A 20,067-nucleotide genomic window follows, 5' to 3' on the forward strand; every position below is an offset into this window, starting at 1 on the left:
CGTAATTTTTGATGGTTGCATGCTTCCTCTTTATCCTTTGACTATTGAAGTAATACAATTTTTCTGCTTGTTCTATTCTCTTCTTTTCCTTTTTCTCCTTCCTCATATTCTTCCTCTTCTCCACCAATAGTTTCGGCTCTCCTCTTCCACTATCCTTTTTTATTTCTCTCCCTGTTCTACAATTTTTGAGCTTTCAGGGTCAAACTTATTCTAAATTTTCCAGATTTTCATACTCTTGCAGTGGCACCAATAAATCGAATTTGAATTTTTGGAAGATAATGCCCCTTTTCATAGATCCAGTCGCGTGTTAATTTTCCTTCTCTATCTTTCTCAATGCTCATACTCAGAACAAAAGTCCCTATCTGGGGTTTGTCACTCTTTCTACGACCTGAAACCCATATCGACGGTGAAACTACCAAACCACGTATCTCGTTTGCGGTGTTTAAAAATCTACGCTCGCATTTTATTTTTTTGAAGTAGACCAAATCAATATAATTCCTTGAAATTTGCACAGAATTTTCTCCACACGAAGAGGAAAAATCACAGAAATTTTCAAGACTGGACGTTGAGTAGTTTTTCATTTAAAACATAAAGTATGACAGGAAGTCTGCGACGTCGCAAACCGAGATACGTGGTTTGGTAGTTTCACCGTCGATATTTATCGCCGAGATGTTTCCTTTTCCGGTCTGAAACCATTGATTCTTCGTTTCATCTGAGAATTGTACCGTCGATCGGCAAATTGAGTTCATTGATTGATGACGTAGAAAGTATTTGCCGGATTAGAATTAATGCTCATTTCCGCGGGAGAATACGGAAATTCAACGGATATCCGCGTCAATCTGGCAACTTTCGCTTCGATTCGATGATCAAAGCGCGCGAATGTTCCGTGGGTGACGATGACAGCATGTTCGAGACATGCGTGAGGTGTCTCCACTTTAAGCGTCTGAGTAACGTCAATGTTCAACCTTGTTGCCTCATCGCAGGAAATATGATCGTACTTATGCTAAAAGGAACTATGTTGCATGTAAAGCCTATGCACATAATTCCTTTTAGCATAAATACGTCCATATATCGATGGCCGAAGTGTGATACCACGTATTTCCGTTTGCGACATACTTTATTTTCTCTTTGAAAATCGTAATTTCTTGAAAATTTCCCTGATTCTCCTTTTCTAGTAGAATAATTTGTATTCGAAGTTCAAGCTTTAAAGTTTGCATGCTTCTCTCTGAAAATATAAAATAGGAACGGAAATTTTGTAACATTGCAATGGAGTTCGGCCGTGGATCAGGCAAGTTGAAGACAGTTTCTAAAGCATTGATTAATCGATCGGCTATAATGATCTGTATTCTTCATAGTGCTAGAGATCCACCTTCAGCGAAAGTTTTTCAAACCAGCGTCTCTAAACAAGGTGTCTATCGTCATTAAAACCACACCGAAAAAAAAGGGGAGTTGAATTAACATTCTGGATGTGAAAAAAGTGTGCGAGAACTTATGAATGCTGAATTACCCGCCTCAGCACTTAATTTTACATCTTGGCTTTGCTGAAGTAACTGCTGTGGCAGATATTTTAGCATTTTGCAAGTTCTCGCACACTTTTTTTACATCCAGAATGTTAAATTAACTTTACTTTTTTTCGGTGAGGAAATATCAGAAAAATATCCGGAAAATTGTCCGTAGATCAGGAAATTCCTAGCATGTACGGCATTTTTCAACATCCTGCAGTCCATGGCTGAAAAAAACCACAAATTTGACTCAACTCATTCGACATGATGGTTTGTAAAATCGAACGAGTGTCAATTTTTTCGCGCAAAAAATCAGAAAATCTCAAAATATAACTTCTGTAGACACCCTGCGATTCCTGATACCCGTCAAATTTTAAGATAAATGTGGCGGCGTCGCAGTAAATTTAATGTGACAAATGCTCGATACGACGTGAATGACGTGATGATGACGTATTTCTCCGTCGGGTCGCGCGCTTCGCGTCTCGTCTGCCGCTCTTTCCCGTTGTCGTGTCCTCCGAGGACAGGAAACGAAAGACTGACTTTCAAGATGAACGAAGATGGGCCTCTGCTTTTCCCGCCGCGACTGGTCAATCCTCTGTCATCCGACTCTATTCTTTCGATCCAGGTCAATCGCTGCGTGCCCTCATTATGAATCTCCTATTTTGCACCCAGCTTGGACATGAATAGAGTACCTACGCAGGGGGAGTACGGAAAGTACGGACATGTCAGTAATTTTGAAGCAGTAAACCGCAGTGGAGGTACGTAGTTTCGCACTTGGGCCATCGATATATCAGAATTCTTAAATTAGGACCTTGTCCGTAGTATTCTATTTTCGAGAACTTCTTGCTCTGTATCAGTGTGGCAAATTTTCATGAAAAGTAAAATTTTGAAATTTCATGTGAAATAATCTCATGAAATTTCCGAAATTTATGAAAAATATTGAAAAATACCGGTGCCTTTTCAGGTTTCGCAAAACTCTGGTAAAAATTGGCGATACGAGCTGCGTTTCAAAATACCATAGGAGTTCTTTTAGCCGACTGAAGAAAGGCTATTGAAAATCATACAGCTGGCTGTAGAAAGCGGAGCAAATCATATAGCCGGGCTATACGAAGCTATAAGAAAGTATACAGTCGGGCTATAGTTCCTATCGCCGGGCTTTACACTTTTTCGCCATTGGCTATAAAAGGCTATAAGAAATTGTGTAGAAATTCGTGTGCTTTGGCAATCATTAAGTTTGATACGGAACTACCTTAATATTTACAAAACACACATTATATTTTCCTGTAAAACATATTTTTTTTTCATCAAATAAAATGAGATGGCCCATACAGAGTGTGCAAACATTTCAAAATCATGAGTTGAAAAACGCTGACTCCGCGAGATTAAATATTAGAGCCTAACACAAAGCCGAGCGGCGACGCATTAGCGCCTACAAACTTAACAGGGATACTTCACGCATTGCGCGGCGACGCACTGGCGCCTACAAACCTAACAGGGATACTTCACGCATTGCCGCCAATGCGCGTTTCGCGCTCTGTGCCCGCCCGCCGCGCCGTAGAGTGCCACGGCGTCTGAAGCAACTATTTCACACCAGAGGTATTGCACAGTATCATGAGAAATTGAAGACGCTCCAACATATCAAGAATGCCAGGCATCCTTCAAAAGTACGTAGCTTTCCTCGCAAAATAAATCAAGATACTGCCGCACAAAAAGAGAGCGGTAGTCCAAAAACTAACTTAGTCCTAGTATCCGTATTTAGTAACGTTTAGCATAAACTTTATCGTCTGGCTGTTGCTTAATCGCCGTCGGCTATAAAAGGCTATAAGAAATTGTACAGCCGGCTACAGAAGATATTGGAAATCTTACAGCCGGCTTTAGGTCTATAGTATTTTGGAACACACATTCTACTGCCAATTTTTACCAGGGAATGCATAAATGTGACTTTCCTCTATCTCTGTGCGTTTTAGTGTTGCATACTCTAGCCTCCAAAAAATATGAAATATTTCGCAGCCTCGTGAAATTTCATGAAATATTTCACTAAAATTTCCAATCTTTCATATCTTCCTTACGTTTTATGCCATCCTGATTCAGTCTTTTATTTTTGAAAACTTGTTGCTCTGTATCGAAGGGATTTTTCCTCGAGTTTTCGTCGCGGGATGTTCAGCGGGTTTCGGGGAGCGCGAACGGTCCATTGAATTTCGACATGAACTTGGCTGTCGGGTGGATGACGAAATGCGACCGCAGCCACGGGTCTGTTTTACGCGGCGCGATTGTTTCGCAATGGGCTCATAGCATAGGAACTAGGCGACACCCTCGGTGTTAGAGTGACTGATTGTTCGCCGGGGTCAACCGAGCTGGGCCTCTCGCCGTTGACCTATTTGACGAGTGTAAAGTTCACACTCAACAACTATGCGCCGCTAATGCAAAGCGATATAGGTCTCTATTAGTGCTCTACCTATGCAGTCTTGTATCCAGGACTGCAAGAGAGGCAACGGTTTGTTGTTTCAGCAGTTAAAGTTAAAAAGCACGGCTGGCTAATGGACCAGTAGACAAGGTACGAATTTAAGCAATCTGATACATGTTTCTCAACCAGAATTTCATGTAGAAAACCTCGAGTTAGGTTAGGTTAAGGAAAATATCCGGCCTTGAGTCTTGCACCTTGCATCTTATTTCGTCAATTTACAGACGTCAGAACGTAACTAAATTTCAATGTTGCAAAATTTCCTCTCGTAAATTACGTTTTTACTGTAGAATTGTTGGGCATTTTTGAGTGAAAATATCACTAATCCTTCTCCTGGTTTCATGCAACAACCAGCCAAATTTTAAACAAAAAATTACATAGTCATACTCATGTAAAAAATTACATCGTTCAAGCGAATGTTGCAACCTCGGAAGATTTTTACGTTCCCTCATCTGGGAAAAAACGATTTTTGGGTCAGCCAACCCGTTAATGAACAACCGTACTGTCGTGTTACAGGCAAGAGCAGTTACAGCATTTCTGCATGAGCCACGGTTACCATATACTCTTGTGTGTCTTGGGGCTCATCTCAGAATACACTCGCGGCTCTTTCCCATGACACGGGAATGTAATAGGGCCCCATCTATGCGTTATTGCTCGGGTGCAATAAAACACTATCAATACACGGTCACATGACGTAATTCATAACGCGTTCCACACGCAGCGTGGCGGTACACATCGAGGAAAAACAGCATAACTACCCACAATCACATTGTGCGTAAGTGGTTTTCGCTTAGCGCTAGAGTATGACCCCCTCTCCCCCTGAATTTCTTTTCATATTTAATTAAATTATGTCTGGTTGCCTAACAATCAGCCTCGGATCGACAATGCTACTATTTTCACGCGTGCTGGCCGGCGGTTGAATGTACCAGTCTTGCCAGTTTAGAGGGGTTTTCTTTACTCACGAGGGGAGATCTCGAGAAAATGGCAACATAGGAGCGTGCAACGGTTTCGTCTCATTTTCGCGTTTTGTTCATAACTGTGTATTACTACGACTGCCATTGTCAAGCAAGGCGGAAATCAAAGCAGCTCGGTGGAAGTTTTCTCGATTCTGTGCGGTTTTCGTGTCGCGCGATCGTCACTAAGTTGCAAACTTGTGCGGAAAAATGCTCAGTTATGGCAGTCAGAATATCACGCATTAGTAGTCAAGACACAAAACCTGTTAATCAGACGTTTCTAAGATTCTGCCGCTTGCCGCAAAAATCATGAATATCGGTCTGGTACACTGAGAAAAAAACCTCGTGCGTGGGACCCGAAGTTTAGGTCATGTGGATCTTTGAAGTTTTCGGATTGAGCAACTGAACACTTTAAGTCAGCTGTCAAGGTTCGGATCACACATCTGAAACTCCAGTTCTTACATCTGAAGTACTTCAAATGTGAGAACCGAAGTTTTTCGGATGTGAGAACCGAAGTTGTTCGGATGTGAAAACCGAAGTACTTCAGATGTATAAGAACTGACGTTTCAGATTTGTGATCCAAACCTCAGCAGCTGGACTTAAAGTGTTCAGATGCTCAATCCGAAAACTTCAAAGATCCATATGACCTAAACTTCGGGTCCTACGCACGACGTTTTTTTCTCCGTGCAGATCATTAAAACTAACTTTGACAGAAAATGAAAACCTTGTGAGAGGCGCAGAACCTCTCATGATGTTGGAAAAAGTCTTAGTATTGATCAGAAATTATCCTCGGAGAATAATTCCCTGTTAGATCTACATGGTTGCTGTTAAGTGTGCGATACTGAAATTTCTTTTTGAATCGACAGGAAACTTTCAACCATTACTCCGGTCAATTTAAAGAACTGTGTTGTTGCTTTAAAGAAATGTCCGGTCGATTTTCTGAGAATCCCTGTTGTGGCATCCTATCGGGAACATTCTTCTCAATGCACCGGAAAAAAATTCTGGCCTTGAAAGCCGTACTTACGGGCTATGTAGACATACTGTTCGCGTTCCGGGCTCAGAGGTCGAAAGTTCTGGAGCAATCGAAGCTACGGCTCCAGCACCCGGAACTTTCGACCTCTAAGCTCTGAACGGATAGTATGTCTATATAGCCCGTAACTTCTTTTTTCAGTGTGTATCAGGTTTTCATCAAGATCGAGGCTCAAAATTGTCCGATACTGCCGTGCTAAGGAAAAACGCCGTATGATCGAGAGTCGCCAAATTTCTCCGAATAAAAAATTTATTTTAGAGGAGAGTTATGCATATTTTTCCTTGAAATTTCTTTCAGATACTTCATAATAAATCGTGACCAAAATTGACCGAAAAATTCGAGGAAAAATATTCCAAATTTTCTCAGTTAATTCGGTTTTTATCGGAGGAAACTTGGCAACGTCTGAAGGGTCATATGGCGTTTTTCCTTAGCACGGCAGAATATGACTGCACCCTTTTAGCCACTTTTTGGTGCTAAAGTTAATGAAAAGTATTCTGTAAGCACTGGAAAAAATATCTCGGTGTATTTACCAAGAAAAGGGTAACATTACCAAGAATTCAGGGTTCTATTTGATCCCAGTTTTTGCTTGGTAAAATTACCATTTATGGAATTGGTAATTTTACTGAGAAATCTCGGTAAAATTATTGAACTTTCTCGGTAATTTTACTGGACCTTGGTAAAAATGCCAATATTTTTTATCGACTGTGGTAGTATTACCGAGATAAAATGGCAAAGTTACCGGGAATCGATTACCAATAATAGTGGTATTCTTACCTGGAAAAAACAGGAAAAATACCGGTTTTTAGGTAAGCTTACCATTCTGTCTTGGTAAATTACCAATAATTGGTAAAAAAAAGTGAGATGGTAAAGGTACCAACGGACCGTGGTAAAAACGCCGAGAATTTTTTTTTCAGTGAGCACTTTCCCGTTAAAAAAAAACTCGTGATTTTTTACTCGAATTGACGAAATTCTTGTCCCGCGAAAATTTTCCCCGTCTTATTTCAATTAATATCCTGTCCATCTGGCAAATGGAACCGTCACGCTGTGCCCAGTAATTCATTTAAACTGCACTTTGTCATCCGTTCCCCGCTCCGCGCGTCATTTTTCTCGTTTGTTCCTTTCGTTTTCACCAATTTCATTCCGGTATATTCCGTCTTACTGAATCATGGAACTGCCTCTCATTGTGTCTCCTCGAGCTATGAATTATTGCGAAAAGGTCGAAGTTCACGGATAAATATTCCGAAACTAGTTCAATCCTTTCGAGTTAAAGCAAATCCACCTCTCGTAAATAGAAAAGTTTCTTCGTAACTGTCTTGCCGCGTGGAATAAATAATGTTAATACGAGGGATATTACTCGAAAGTGTTCTCAGCTGAGATTTTGAGTTTAATATTTCATTTGGGGTTCGAACTTCTAAAAACATTTAAATCTTCCGGCGTTGTGACTGGAATACAATAATACTGTCATACTTATTCAGAATAGTGCCGTTTTTGAGTGAAAATGTAGCGGAAACAAAATTGAACTGATTATGCGAAGAAAGGGGTAACCACCAAAAGTCAAATTTCGGAAAAAAAAAATAAATAAAAAAAAAAAGTAACGAATCTTGATTATCTCGACAGTTCTTCATATCCTAAAATTGCAGCTTATTTAACAGAGAAGAACCAACTCGAGATAGATCCCTTCAGTGCAGAGGCGGATCCAGCAATTTGGCAACACCGGACTCCCTCCATTTAAACCTGTGTCAAATAATCGATTCTTGTCGGAGCACCTGCCCCCTCCAAGAATCGATACATTTCCATGGGTTTAAATGGAGAACATTGTTGCCAATTTGCCAATTCCGTTCTCAACTAAGCGGAGAGTGGTTTCGATCGCGAAAAAGTGCCTTAAATCTGCCAATTATGCTAAACGCCCGACTGGGAAACACGAATAGCAGTATCACTATTTTGGCGAATTCTCCGCATCACTTTAAACTCAAACGTACCATGATATTTGGATCGCGTTTAGCAGAAAGGAACCCAGCCGCATCGGCTATTGCAAAATTTAACTGGGCAGTTCTCTTTTCCACAAGAGAGCGTTTGAACGGATTTATCTGAAAATTTTAAGGGATTTGCTTCGTACAATGCAGAAAATTACTGAAATTTGCACAAAAAACCGCACGACCGTTTTCATGTAAAACTTTAAAATTTTAAAACTTAAACTTTGTAAAAATTAAATTTGAAAATGACTATCCTGGATCTTTTTTGCCTAACGCGGTCCATTTCCTCTCAGTTACGAAATCCAAATATGCTTCATCCTCAGTTTAAATCCAAAATTTCGGTTTAAATAAATCATTTTTTTTTTCAATTTTCCCTAAAACTCGCGAAGGCTCCCTTCTGTTAAATGTGATCCAACTATCAACGTATAAAAAAGTTTAATAAAAATGAAGAGTTTGGAACATCACACTGAAGGAACGTGTTTCCTCTATACCAGACGTTTGCTTCGAACCGACCTCGGAAGACATAAAAGCTCGTCAGTGGCGTGGCGTGAATAATCGATGATCGATATCTCGCCATTTGAAGCTATGGTAAAGAATCGATTACTAAGGTGTTCGCTGCGAACACCCTGATAATCGATATTTTTTCATAGTTTTAAATGGCATAACAATCGATATATCGCAATTCACGCCACGCCACTGCTCGTGACTCAACTTGAATGATGAGGTCGATGACAGTATGGGGAAAGGTCAGTGATCCAGATAGAAGAATCATTTCACAGATTAACTTTTCCTGTCGGCAAGCGTGTTATACTAGATTGCAGGAAGTAAATCTATGATCCCATTCGTGGAAATGCATCTCAACTGAATAGCATATCATACATTTTCCAACCATGAGAGTTGAAAAATAACCTCGAGCATTAACATATTCCTCAGACCGGAGTGTTTGCTAACTTAAATCTTCCGTTGTTTTTCACCCGCCCTACTCGTCGGTTGCTACCTCCTTTATCATGTCAGTTTAACCGACGGAGCCATTTATTTTTCGTTTGTGTACCGCATCATTCACACGTAGGGTGTGGACTTTTCTTCGCGAGTTTGGTTCTGAAGATGCGCTACCGATAGAAAATGAATCATTCGTTGTCTTGCAGAATTTTGATGTTTTTTTTTTTATCTTAAAAATTAATCATAACCCAAGTAGCAAAACAGAATTTTTTTCTAGAAACAAAACATTGAGAAGATTTCTAGAAAAAACAAAGAAAATGAGAGTTATCCAGAAAATAGAAAGAAAAAACATTGCGTGTCAAAAGTCTGACCAAAGAAAATAGATCTATTTCAGTGGTCTACTTTCTGTCAACTTTCCATTCGGAAAAAAGATAGAAAATGTATTGGAAGTAGAATTATTTTCTAGCCAATTTCTTAATGTTTTCTTTTCAGAAAATGCAATGAAAAAATGTATTTTCTTTCTATTTTCTTGTGTCTATTTTCTAGATCTACTTTATACCTATTTTCTTTCAAGAAAATTGTTCTATCTAGAAAGTAGACTTTCTCGTGATGAGCGCCACCTAGAAAGTGGATGACAATGCTACTTGGGAACAGAGAAAAAATTTAGTCGGAACATTCGTTTTTTTGCTCCCTCTTTTTTACAGTAACCGGTGTTTTAACGCATTGTTTTTGTTTTGTGTTACAGGTTCGAGAACAAGTGGAGAAATGTCGCTGCCCTACTCAGTTCCCGATGATCAGAGTTTCAGAGGGAAAATACCGCATAGGAGACACGAAAGTTTTAATCTTCGTCCGAGTAAGTAATATAATCTAATCTTCACTAAAACTGTGTCATGAGCCCCATGTTATCATCCTTAAGCTGAAAACAAAGTGGAACACTCTTAGAAGGGTTATGTCGAACAATGGGATCTAAGTTTTTTGGGAACAATGTGTTCGGCACTAAAAAGAGCGTTCTCAATGCGTTTAACTGATTGCAGGTACTATTTGCCCAAAGCGAAATAGAATTGTATGATTTCCATCATAAATAGTAAGATGACTAAACTCCAAAACCACGAAATTCTGTATAAATGGTTTTGAGGAAAAGCCAACCAACATTGAGAATCGACCTCTTAGTCAAAGACCCTAAAGCGATACCTACTGAAAAATTAGAGAAATGTAGATTTGGACTATGAGAGCCTACAATTACAAAGCAGTCATCTATATCTGATTAGAGGAACTAATTGGACGTATGTTTCTGAAATGAAACAAATATATTTTTTCCTAATTTTTAAATGTAACGAATTTGTTTTCCTCTTAAAATTCAAGGATACGCACAAATTTTGAAATTGATATTTGCAGTTTTAAAGTTGAGCCGTCGAGCGATCAGAGGCGGATCTAGCAGTTTGGCAACAACGGACTCCTTCCATTTAAACCTATGTTAAATAATCGATTCTTGTCGGGGCACCTGCCTCTCCAAGAATCGATACATTTCCATAGGTTTAAATGGAGAAAAACAGTGTTGCCAATTTGCTAGATCCGCCAATGCGAGTGATTATCAACAAAATCTGATGTGCGTAAAAAAAAATGACGGAAAAACTCAGAATCACGGAGACCCAAAAAACATCGAAAAATCAGGACACGGCGCCAATCGACGCTCGTGATAGCCCCATTCGCAGTTCGGGCACAAAATAAAAGGTTCCGCGTTCTGGCTGACCGCGTTGAACACGCGAACCCGAGATCAGCATTGCCGGGATACAAAACCACGTATGTGCGTAGAGACTTTGCACGGACCTACGCGATTCTATAACAGGACAAGGAACCTTGAACTGGGCGCCCGAGGACCATCAGAAGCTGCAAGTCATCGAAGTCATCTCAAAAACAAAGCCCGGCCGCCGTTTTCAGATCGGGGTCGAAACCCGTGGTTTTCACCGACTGGTTGAGGAAAAACGCTGTATGAACATTTGAACGTTGCCAAATTTTGTCCAAAAAATACAATTTTTTTAAAAATTTTTGGCAGAATTTTGCTCGTTAGGTGTTCTATTTCATCTTCATGGGACAGCTGTCCGCAAAGACCTTTTTAGCCTTCAAAATGATTGGATTTTGGAAATTGGAAGTATGCCGCAAAAAAGCTCCTACTTGGCAAATAGTAATTTTTATCTTATTAATTTAATTGTATCAAATTATTAAAAAATTATCATTTCCCAAAAACCCCCAAGACAAAAACTGTTAAAATGCTCTTTTAAGGAAACCCTTTTTGGCTTTTTTTTGTGGTAGTAAAATTTACAAGAAGTAAAAATTAATGAAAAGAGTGTCAATAAAAACTCTTTAAAATATCATTGTAGTTTTTTAATATTTTTTCAAACATCGTTAGTGTTGAAAAACTACAGATGATATTTCAAGAGTTTTTTTATAACACCTTTTTACTTAAATTTTACCGCTCGTAAATTTTACTTTAAAAAATAGCCTAAAAGGGTTTCCTAAAACGAACACTTTAAATTTTTTTACAAGAGTTGCCTTTTTGAAATGTAAGAGTTTTTTAACAGTCGTTCCTACTAGGGTCAGGGTGCATTTATTTTATCGTAGGAAATTTAGCAACATTTCTATGTCCACGTGACGTTCTTCGGCAGCGCGGTAATGTAACCCTCAGATCCACGAAATTAAGTGATTTTCGTATTTAATTTGTGGCTTTGGAGCCAAGCTGGACGTCATTAGTTTTCGTGAGACTGACGTGTTTTGGATTAATATGTTTGCAGGTCCTCAGGAGTCACGTCATGGTGCGTGTTGGCGGGGGCTGGGACACTCTGTCTCACTACTTGGATAAACACGATCCTTGCCGTTGCAAGTCAGGTGAGTCCATTTTTCATTTTTTTCTTCGGTCTTGATTAATTTTCTCCCTCTCTGCTCTATCACGAGTGCTCTTCCGGAACCCAGCCAGTGACCAAGAGTTTTTTCTGTCTCGTCGGTTCTTTTGTTTTTTTTAATGTATAAGGAATTTTTTCCGATGATGCTAGGAAGGGCTCTAAGGAAACTCATTAATTTTCAGCTTAAAATAATGACCCTCAAGAGATATAAACAAGAAAATTGCTCGTTAGAATCTAATTGGATTATAGTTGGACGTAATTAAGCTCAGTAGCGATCCTCGCAAAGATGATGAAACTGTTTTTCCTCAAGTTAACTCTGATCATATAATCTATTTAACAAGATGCAGACTAGAATCGATAAATTATTTACCATATATTTAAATGCGCAAAGCCCAAGTCCGCCAAATTTCAAGGATCGTCAGTGATAACACATTCCGGCACTATCTTCATGGATCCTTTTAAAAATTGATCTAACATTCAAGGATGAATTGGATTTCAATGGGTCCGTTGCACGCATGCAAGAGATGCAGCGACGTGATTGCAATCTCTGAAGATAAAATTGCACGAAAATCTAGGTGGGCACATCAAAAAAGTCGGAAAGCTTCGCCATTGCGCACAATCTGCGTGAATTGTAACACCTTTTTTTTGGATTTGCTAAGTCTCCGAGCAGTTTTTTTTTAAAGACCGGCGTTCAGGTTTCTTCAGAGAGAGATGCGAGGAAATATATCCTAAATAAACAAATAATATTGCCAACTGTCACAAACTTTTCTAACGTATAATTTTAGTCAATTTAAAGCTTCAATTTTTGTTCAAAAAAGAAATAAGCAGAAACAAACACTTAAAAACGATCAAAATTATATGCGACAAAAAGTTTGCGAGATGGTTTTTTTGTTCTTACTTTTATTTTTTGGCAAATCTGGTCGTCGGCGACTAAGAAAAACTGCCCGCGGTTGTGGGAAATTCGAAATAGCACGTGTTACCAAATGCGCAGATTGTTTTTTAGACTTTTTTTATGTGCCCATCGTGATTTTTGTGCGATATTACCAACAAAAACAAGTTCACTTCTTGTTAGTTGCGTCTCTTGCGCGCAACAGACCCATTACTGTCTTGTATCAATAGATTCCTCATAGCGGAACCCGAAACAGAAACCGCCGACAACGCTCTTCCCTTGTGACAATGAACCCAATTTTTCTCGTAACAAAGTTTTCACAGCGGCGGAATAATGGCGAGAAATGTTGGCGAGAGACGGTTTGGTCCCTTTAATTCATTTGATAACGCCTAGATGACATTTTGTGTGAGCGCGCCGTTTAACTCCATTCGCTGCGTAGAAAAGATACTTGAAGTGCCTTCAATTTTTTGTATATGCAGCCCGCGCATCCTACGAGGACGAATAGTTGCATCAAGGCGTTATCATCATCGTTGAGTTACAGCACATCAGTTGAGTTTTGCGCAACGGACTCATTCCGCACTCATGAAATGGATTTCACTCCTGTTGAGTATCATTCGAGTTTTTCCGGGGGGTGGGGGAGGGTGTCAGGCTTTGGAGTGAAATGCACTCCAAGATTTCTAACAGTGTCCAACTTGGAAATGAATCTACAATGACAACAGTGACGAACGCAACGGCGGAGCGGGGATGAGGAGGCATGATCCAATTATTCAAAGCGAAGGAAATGAACCTGGACCGCATTCGAATGCTGCCGTGCTATGGAAGAACGCCGTATGAATCTTCAGGCGTTGCCAAATTTCCTTCGACAAATGACTAATTTTCAGGAAAATTTGTGAATATTTTTTTTCCAATTTCTCAGATAATTTTGTTTGTAATTTGAACTAAAGTGTTTGAAAATTTCCAGGAAAAATATTCATAATTTTTCTCAAAAATAAACATTTTATCGGATGAAATTTGGCAACTGTCGAATGTTCATACGGCGTTTTGCCTAAGCACGGCAGAATGGACCGCCTCAGTTTTCGAGCAATTTGATTAACGGCCCGACACCGACGGTCAGAATTCCCATTTCCCCGGAGCGCGGTGGCACGTACAGCGCTCGGGTGACCTGGTCGGTCGTGGTCAGTAACCGATTGAGCATGGCTCACCTATATTCCAGTCATCGGCAGCAGACTTGGAAATAGGTGGTTTCCTGCCCGGAATTCGTTATTTTCTTGCCTCGAACTGATTTCTACCAGCCACTGAATAGCTCAAATGAACGTATTTATGCTAATAGGAACTATGTTACACGGCAAACCCTATGCACACAGTCCCTTTTAGCATAAACATGTCCAAATTTACCGTTACCGAAGGACTCAAACTCAAGCGTAAAAAAATATTACAGAGTCGGGCAAAATGTATCCTAAGCGGGATGGCTCTTGGTCTGGGACGCCTGAGATATCTGGAATGAAGAAGATTTCCGGAAAAACAGGCACATGTGCGTGTTATGCCCTTTTTCCAGAAATTGCATAAATGGATTATTAGTATCTTAAATGCATTTATGCCCCGAGTTTCAGCTTAATTAATGAACTTTTTGAGCCAAGAGACCAAGCTAAGTCAGGGGCTAAGTCAGGATTCATTGACTATTTCAGGAAAAGGGGCTCATGGCGTAAATCCTCACCTTCTGGCGAAAGTATCACAAGCGCCACGCGACAATTAAAACTTTCCGACACTTTCATCAAGCGCCATGTGACGTTTCAAAATTGTATTTTTTTACAGAGAAATCGTTCAACGAAACTGTCCGAAAATTTCACTGAATTTTCTTTGGGCTGCCGATAAAATTCAGTGAAATTTTCAAACATATTCAATCAACAACAACTCCGTAAAAAAATAAAATTTTGAAACGTCACATGGCGCTTGTGATACTTTGGCGGGAAGGTGACAAAATGCCCTTTTTTGGAAAACTACGTTTGAGCAAATTTTTCTATGTCCAGTTATGTGTAAGTGCAGCTGTAATGGCAGTAGAGTTGACTGCAAATCGCTGCATAACAGCGTATCTCATCTATCTACCTCGGCCGCGCCGCAAAGTTTATGTTGCCTGCTTTGGAAACGATTAATTTCAAACTCACGTCGTGGCAACGCTGTCCGATGCGGCTGGTAACGCACACGAAGCGAAGATGCATGCCGCAAGTGCAGGGCTTCAGTAGGTGACGAACCCAATTTAAGAAGTGATAAAATTATCAAGCGGAAATCACTTATCTTCGCCGGAGAGACCTCTTCCGGTTTTCTGCGGGGAGCTGGTCCAGGACTCCAGGTCCATGGCACCGAGCATGCGCACACGCCGACTCGCTTCGTTCCACTCTGTTTGCGCACGTCCCAACTTTGACATCGGGCAAATGAACAATTGGCTCGAGGAGATGCACCTACAGACAGCATATTTGTGGGGCTTGGAGGACATGGCGCATAAGTGCAGTTTTTGCCATTTCGAGAAATACGTGCTTGAAGTTTCGAAATTGCATCCAACGGGTCCTAATGGCGGAAAGAAAGTTCAAACTGACTTTTCGATGCTTAAAAATTGGAATTCGGGAGCGAATTTTTCACAGAATATGATGCATTAAGACTAATTTTACTTGAAATCATTATACCTCAGTTTTTTCGAAAACTGCACTTATATGTGCCTGTCCTCCAAGCCCCTCAGTTTGAAATCCCCCACTAACAATCTAAGCAAAATAGTCGAGTGAGGGAAAAGTTAAATAAACTAGTTGACAAAGTACGAACTGTAGCATTCCGAAGCATTATAGTTCTTAGAATAAACACTGTGTTGTTCAAAGTGTTAAAAACGTACAACAGCTGAGCCGAAGTACTGAAACTGAGGTTTCCATATTTTCATACTGCAGCAACTGTTCCGGGAGCTTTTGATGCGCACTTTGACTCACGTAGACTTTTGTTTTTTCATGAGCGGGAGGTTTGAATTCACGCGTCAAGGGACACTAAACCTATTGATTAGGAGTTAATTTCAATAATTTTTGCTGTGGGAATCGTATTCTATATAAAATTTTGGTTTGTAAACATGTATCAGAATGTCTAAATTCGTTCCTTGTCTACTGTCCCATAGTTCGGAAAGATGCACTAACAGACGGAATATTTTTGACACCTCGCCTAGACAATCTAAGCCAAGTAATCGAGCGAGGGAAAAGTTAAATTGGACGTATTTATGCTAAAAGGAACCAATGCATAGGACTTGCGTGCAACATAGTTTCTTTCAGCATAAATAAGTCCAATTCAGACGTCAACAGTACTTTTCGCCCGACGATGGTTGATGAGCAACTTAAAGAATGAAAGATCAAATAAAATTCGCCTAATCATGACATTTTGTCGTCGTGGTAAGCATTTTGCTGGGCGACTTTTTGTAAATTACGTTCGGATTGCTATAAACTAATGCGTCTTTTAACAAGTTAAAAAATGAAGCACTACGTAACATGTTTTGCAAAAATTTTATCTGAAAATATCTGGCCACTCCCGTACCTTTATACGGCATATTTCCTTGGTACTTAAGAGAAATATTGCGTATTTAAATCAAAAAGAAACTATATCCCTTTTGACATGAGCCCTGTCGTGCACGTGCTCTTATGAATCTCAGGGTTCACGTCGGAATTGATATAGTTCCTTTTAAATGCGTCCATACGTCCGACAGTCAAATACAATTCTCGAGTATAAACGTGGCACGTTGAAATAAAGTTACGTTCTTTCGTCGGGGAAACGATGAACTTTTGCCCGACGTCAAAACCGATTTTCATCGACTCAAGTTTGCGTATCTGTTAAGAAAAGTATATTCTCTCATGGACAATCACATGTTTATTTGTGTTTTGACCAAAGGATGAACTCTGCGGGTAAATTTTGACATTTTGCAATCGACGTGATTCGTTTTGAAGTCCTGACATCGGTTGAAAACTTTGTGTAAAAACTATCGGGGGAAAAATTTGCTTCACTGCGAACAATTACATCTTTACGTGTAGGCAAAATTTTATTTTTCTCAAGACACGTGGATAAACAGTGATTCTGAGTTGCAGTATTTTTTACCACACTGCTTCTATCCAGCTCCAAACTCCCGGGCTCACATCAGGATCATCAACTTCAACGTCATGAGGAAGTAGTAAGAGACTTGCGTCCGTACCGGTGGTAAAAGAATGCGGTTTGGCAGCACATGAAAAAATTAACAATGTAGCTGTAGCAAGGACTGAATAAACTAGAGTGACGACCCTCATATTGATGGAAGTATGTTGCTTTCTCTATATAGCGAGTCCGTTGTGTAGAGAAAACTGTAAATATAAAACATCCTCATCAAAAGGTTTAATAAATCTTTGCTATTTCTGAGAGTCCATCTCGTGCGTTTTCACTCATTTATTAAATGATGAGCAGAACAGAATACCAAAAAAAAAACAGGTTTAAGGTGGATATTTAGCCTTTTGAAGAACGGTTCTATAGTCGATAGATCAATCGATTAATTCTGAATTTTAGGAAATTTCATGAGAATTTTTGAGCATCACATAACGGTGTTGCACGTCAGGTATTTATTAATACAAAAATTTTGGCTAAAAATTATTTTGAAATAATCTTAAAAGTGCGTCCCGAAATATAATTACAAATCGAAAGGCAAAATAATATACGATATTTACTCGAGACCTACGCTCACAGTTATTCTACGTTCACGTTTTTTCAGCTCTAAGTTCACGTTATTTCACAGTGTTTGAGAAATCAGGTGAATATCTGATAATAAGGTGAAACCAAAAGCAAAATATTTTGATAGAGAGTTTTGCCTGGCTATTTTCTTTTTAAAAAAAGCAGAGAACTCACTTCTAAAATTGACGACACGCACAGAACCGCGGAAAATTAGGCTGGACCTTCACTGAAACTGAATTTTCCGTGATTGTTCGTTGTTTTGAGTGCTCTACTGTAAAAAAATGTCAAGGTCTTGAGGAAAGAAGATTTAGTTGTCAACCGTGACACAAATTTCCTCGTGATATTATTCGTTAACAATGGAATGACATATTATCAGAGGAAGCGATACTTCGGAAATTCTCTGAAACGTTGTCGTCACCGTCATGGTTTGTGCAAAAACTTAAAAATGATCGAATTCCCTGGAGTCAAAATTACACGTGCGTGATCATCTATAGCCAGTTGAAATGACTGGATAAAAGAACACATTCGAAAACGACTTTTGAGGCTTTGTATACATGTTGAATCAATCGATATCTATACAATCTCACCTGTTTGATACATGAAATACCATCTACTTGTGTCCTTCGCCTTGAATCTGTCTTCCCGTGCCACCGTCTCCGCAAAGAAATCGCCCAAGTGCCCACTGCGATACCCCCTCTCCTCCCGCCCGCGACACCTCAACAACGCTCACAACCAGTCCTGCCGGAAAAACATCCCAAGAGCAATGCTATCCCTACATCACTTACGCCGTTTCACGTCCGAGCGGCTCAATTGGAGTTTTCCCCGGCGATTGTGTTTTCCTCGCTCGTGCGACGTCGGGCAGTTTGACGAGCCTCTCGAAGATGCGATTCGTGTGCCCGCGCCGCCACCGCGCACTTTCACTCCTTCGGCCGTGACACATCGCGCCTGGGAGAAACAGCGTATCCGCCCGAGGGTTTTAAATGGTGTTGAGCGGTTTTCGGTCGGGAGGGTGTCGTGCGGTGGACACTGGAGTGCCATCAATAGGAAAGTCGGGGCCGGGACGTCATATTGTGTATCCGGCCCAAATGCCCGCCGCGATAACGCCAATAAAAACGCAGAGTGCTTCCGTCGCGCATTGTTGCCATGTTGGAAAAAAACCAGATTTTATTTTCAAAATATGTTTGAGGAATCACAGGTTTATACTAGAAAGCCTTTATAGACAGTGTATGGCCACTTCTGTGCTGGTTTTTCATTGGTCGCGTGAAAATAGGCTAACGCGATGTCCTTACGGCCGTAAATAAACAAACAAGATGGCTGTCATCAGCAAGCAAGTCTGAGGTTATGCACATCTTACATCCTCCTGTGATTAAGGCGAAAGGCGATTTAACAGTGTTTTCATGTGTTTTTTCAAGTGCTAATCGTAGAAATGCTAGTTTAAATTGTTACTGCCGTATAATTGAAATTTAGTCCAAATTTTAGCTTCTTATCGATGTTACGGTGAGCCGCCATCTTGTTTGTTTATTTACGGCCGTAAGAGCATCATGAAGCCTAAAAACTCGTAGACCACTCAAAAAGCGGCACAGTTTTCCTGTATAAAAAGATACGAATGGCCATACTCTGTCTATAAAGGTACTCTAGTTTATACTGTACCAGCACTTTGTTTTTCATCCATATCTTACTTCATAATTTGAAATCATCAGAGTAATCGCATGACATCTTGAGGCGCCAAGCGCTTCGGGGGGTTGGACCACGCAGCAGTCAGGAAACGTACCTCCTAGACAGTCAATGCTGTAAGCTAATAAGAATTTTGTTAGATTTAGGCATAGATTTGAAAATTGACGTTTTTTTGGTAAATTTTAGCGAGAAACGCATTTCCGAGCTTTAGAAAGTTTTAAAAAAAAATTTTTCAATTTTTTTTTTAAAAGGAGGTAAATCGGAGGGAGTTACACGAAGAACGTTCCCTATTGGCTTGGAGCTTATTACGTCGTATGAGGTGACGATTCATGGCTAACTTTAGTAGAAGCCAGGGAAGTTCAAAGAAAAAACTTACGCGGAAGTTTTGTTCGGAGGTCAGGAAAAATCATCGAATATGGGTATTCTGGAGTCACCTTGAATCTAAACTTTAGCAGAAGTCAACGTAGTTCAAAGAAAATACTAACGGTGATTCGATGGACGCTATATTTCGTGTCAAAACAACATGCGATACATCGCACCTATTAGTTCCATTTTTCAGCTACTTGTCATTTTCCTCGAATTTTGAGATCGCAATTCTGTTGTCAGGAGACTCAAGCTTTCGCTTTTCAATTTGACAAACAAATTCAAGGTAATAAAGGCGTGATTTTTTTAGAGGAAAAATATCGAATTCGATACTGATATCGAAACTGTTCTCGAATGCGATATCTTCTTTCTAAAAAATAACCGCACCTATATTATGTTGAACCATGTTCATCAAAATTGGTAAGCGAATTTTTTAGTCCCCTGACAACAGAATTACAATCTCAAAATTCGAGAAAAATGACGAGTAGCTGAAAAATGGAACGAATCGATGCGACATATCGCACATCTCTTTGACACAAAATATTGCGTCCATCGAATCACCTTAAGAAAATGATGTTTTCAATATTGAGATTCTGGAGTCAGGAATAAGCAAGAAAGTTAGCGAAAAGTCAGGAAGTCAGGGGATTGAAGAAAGGGAAATTATGGAAACCCT

The 20,067-nt window shown here is 39.9% G+C and overlaps 1 protein-coding gene across 2 annotated transcripts in view; it reads left to right on the forward strand.

Annotated features, from left to right (window-relative positions):
- LOC109037253 (uncharacterized) overlaps window positions 1-20,067 on the forward strand; it is a 335,208-nt gene that overhangs the window by 277,650 nt on the left and 37,491 nt on the right. For both annotated transcript variants that reach the window (XM_072303873.1, XM_072303872.1), the window contains 2 exons: window positions 9,604-9,711; window positions 11,648-11,741. In XM_072303873.1, coding sequence (XP_072159974.1) covers window positions 9,604-9,711; window positions 11,648-11,741 — 202 coding nt within the window. The remainder of the gene's footprint in view (window positions 1-9,603; window positions 9,712-11,647; window positions 11,742-20,067) is intronic.

This window comes from Bemisia tabaci, chromosome 8 (genome assembly GCF_918797505.1).
Source record: "Bemisia tabaci chromosome 8, PGI_BMITA_v3".
In the NCBI taxonomy this organism is placed as follows: domain Eukaryota; kingdom Metazoa; phylum Arthropoda; class Insecta; order Hemiptera; family Aleyrodidae; genus Bemisia; species Bemisia tabaci.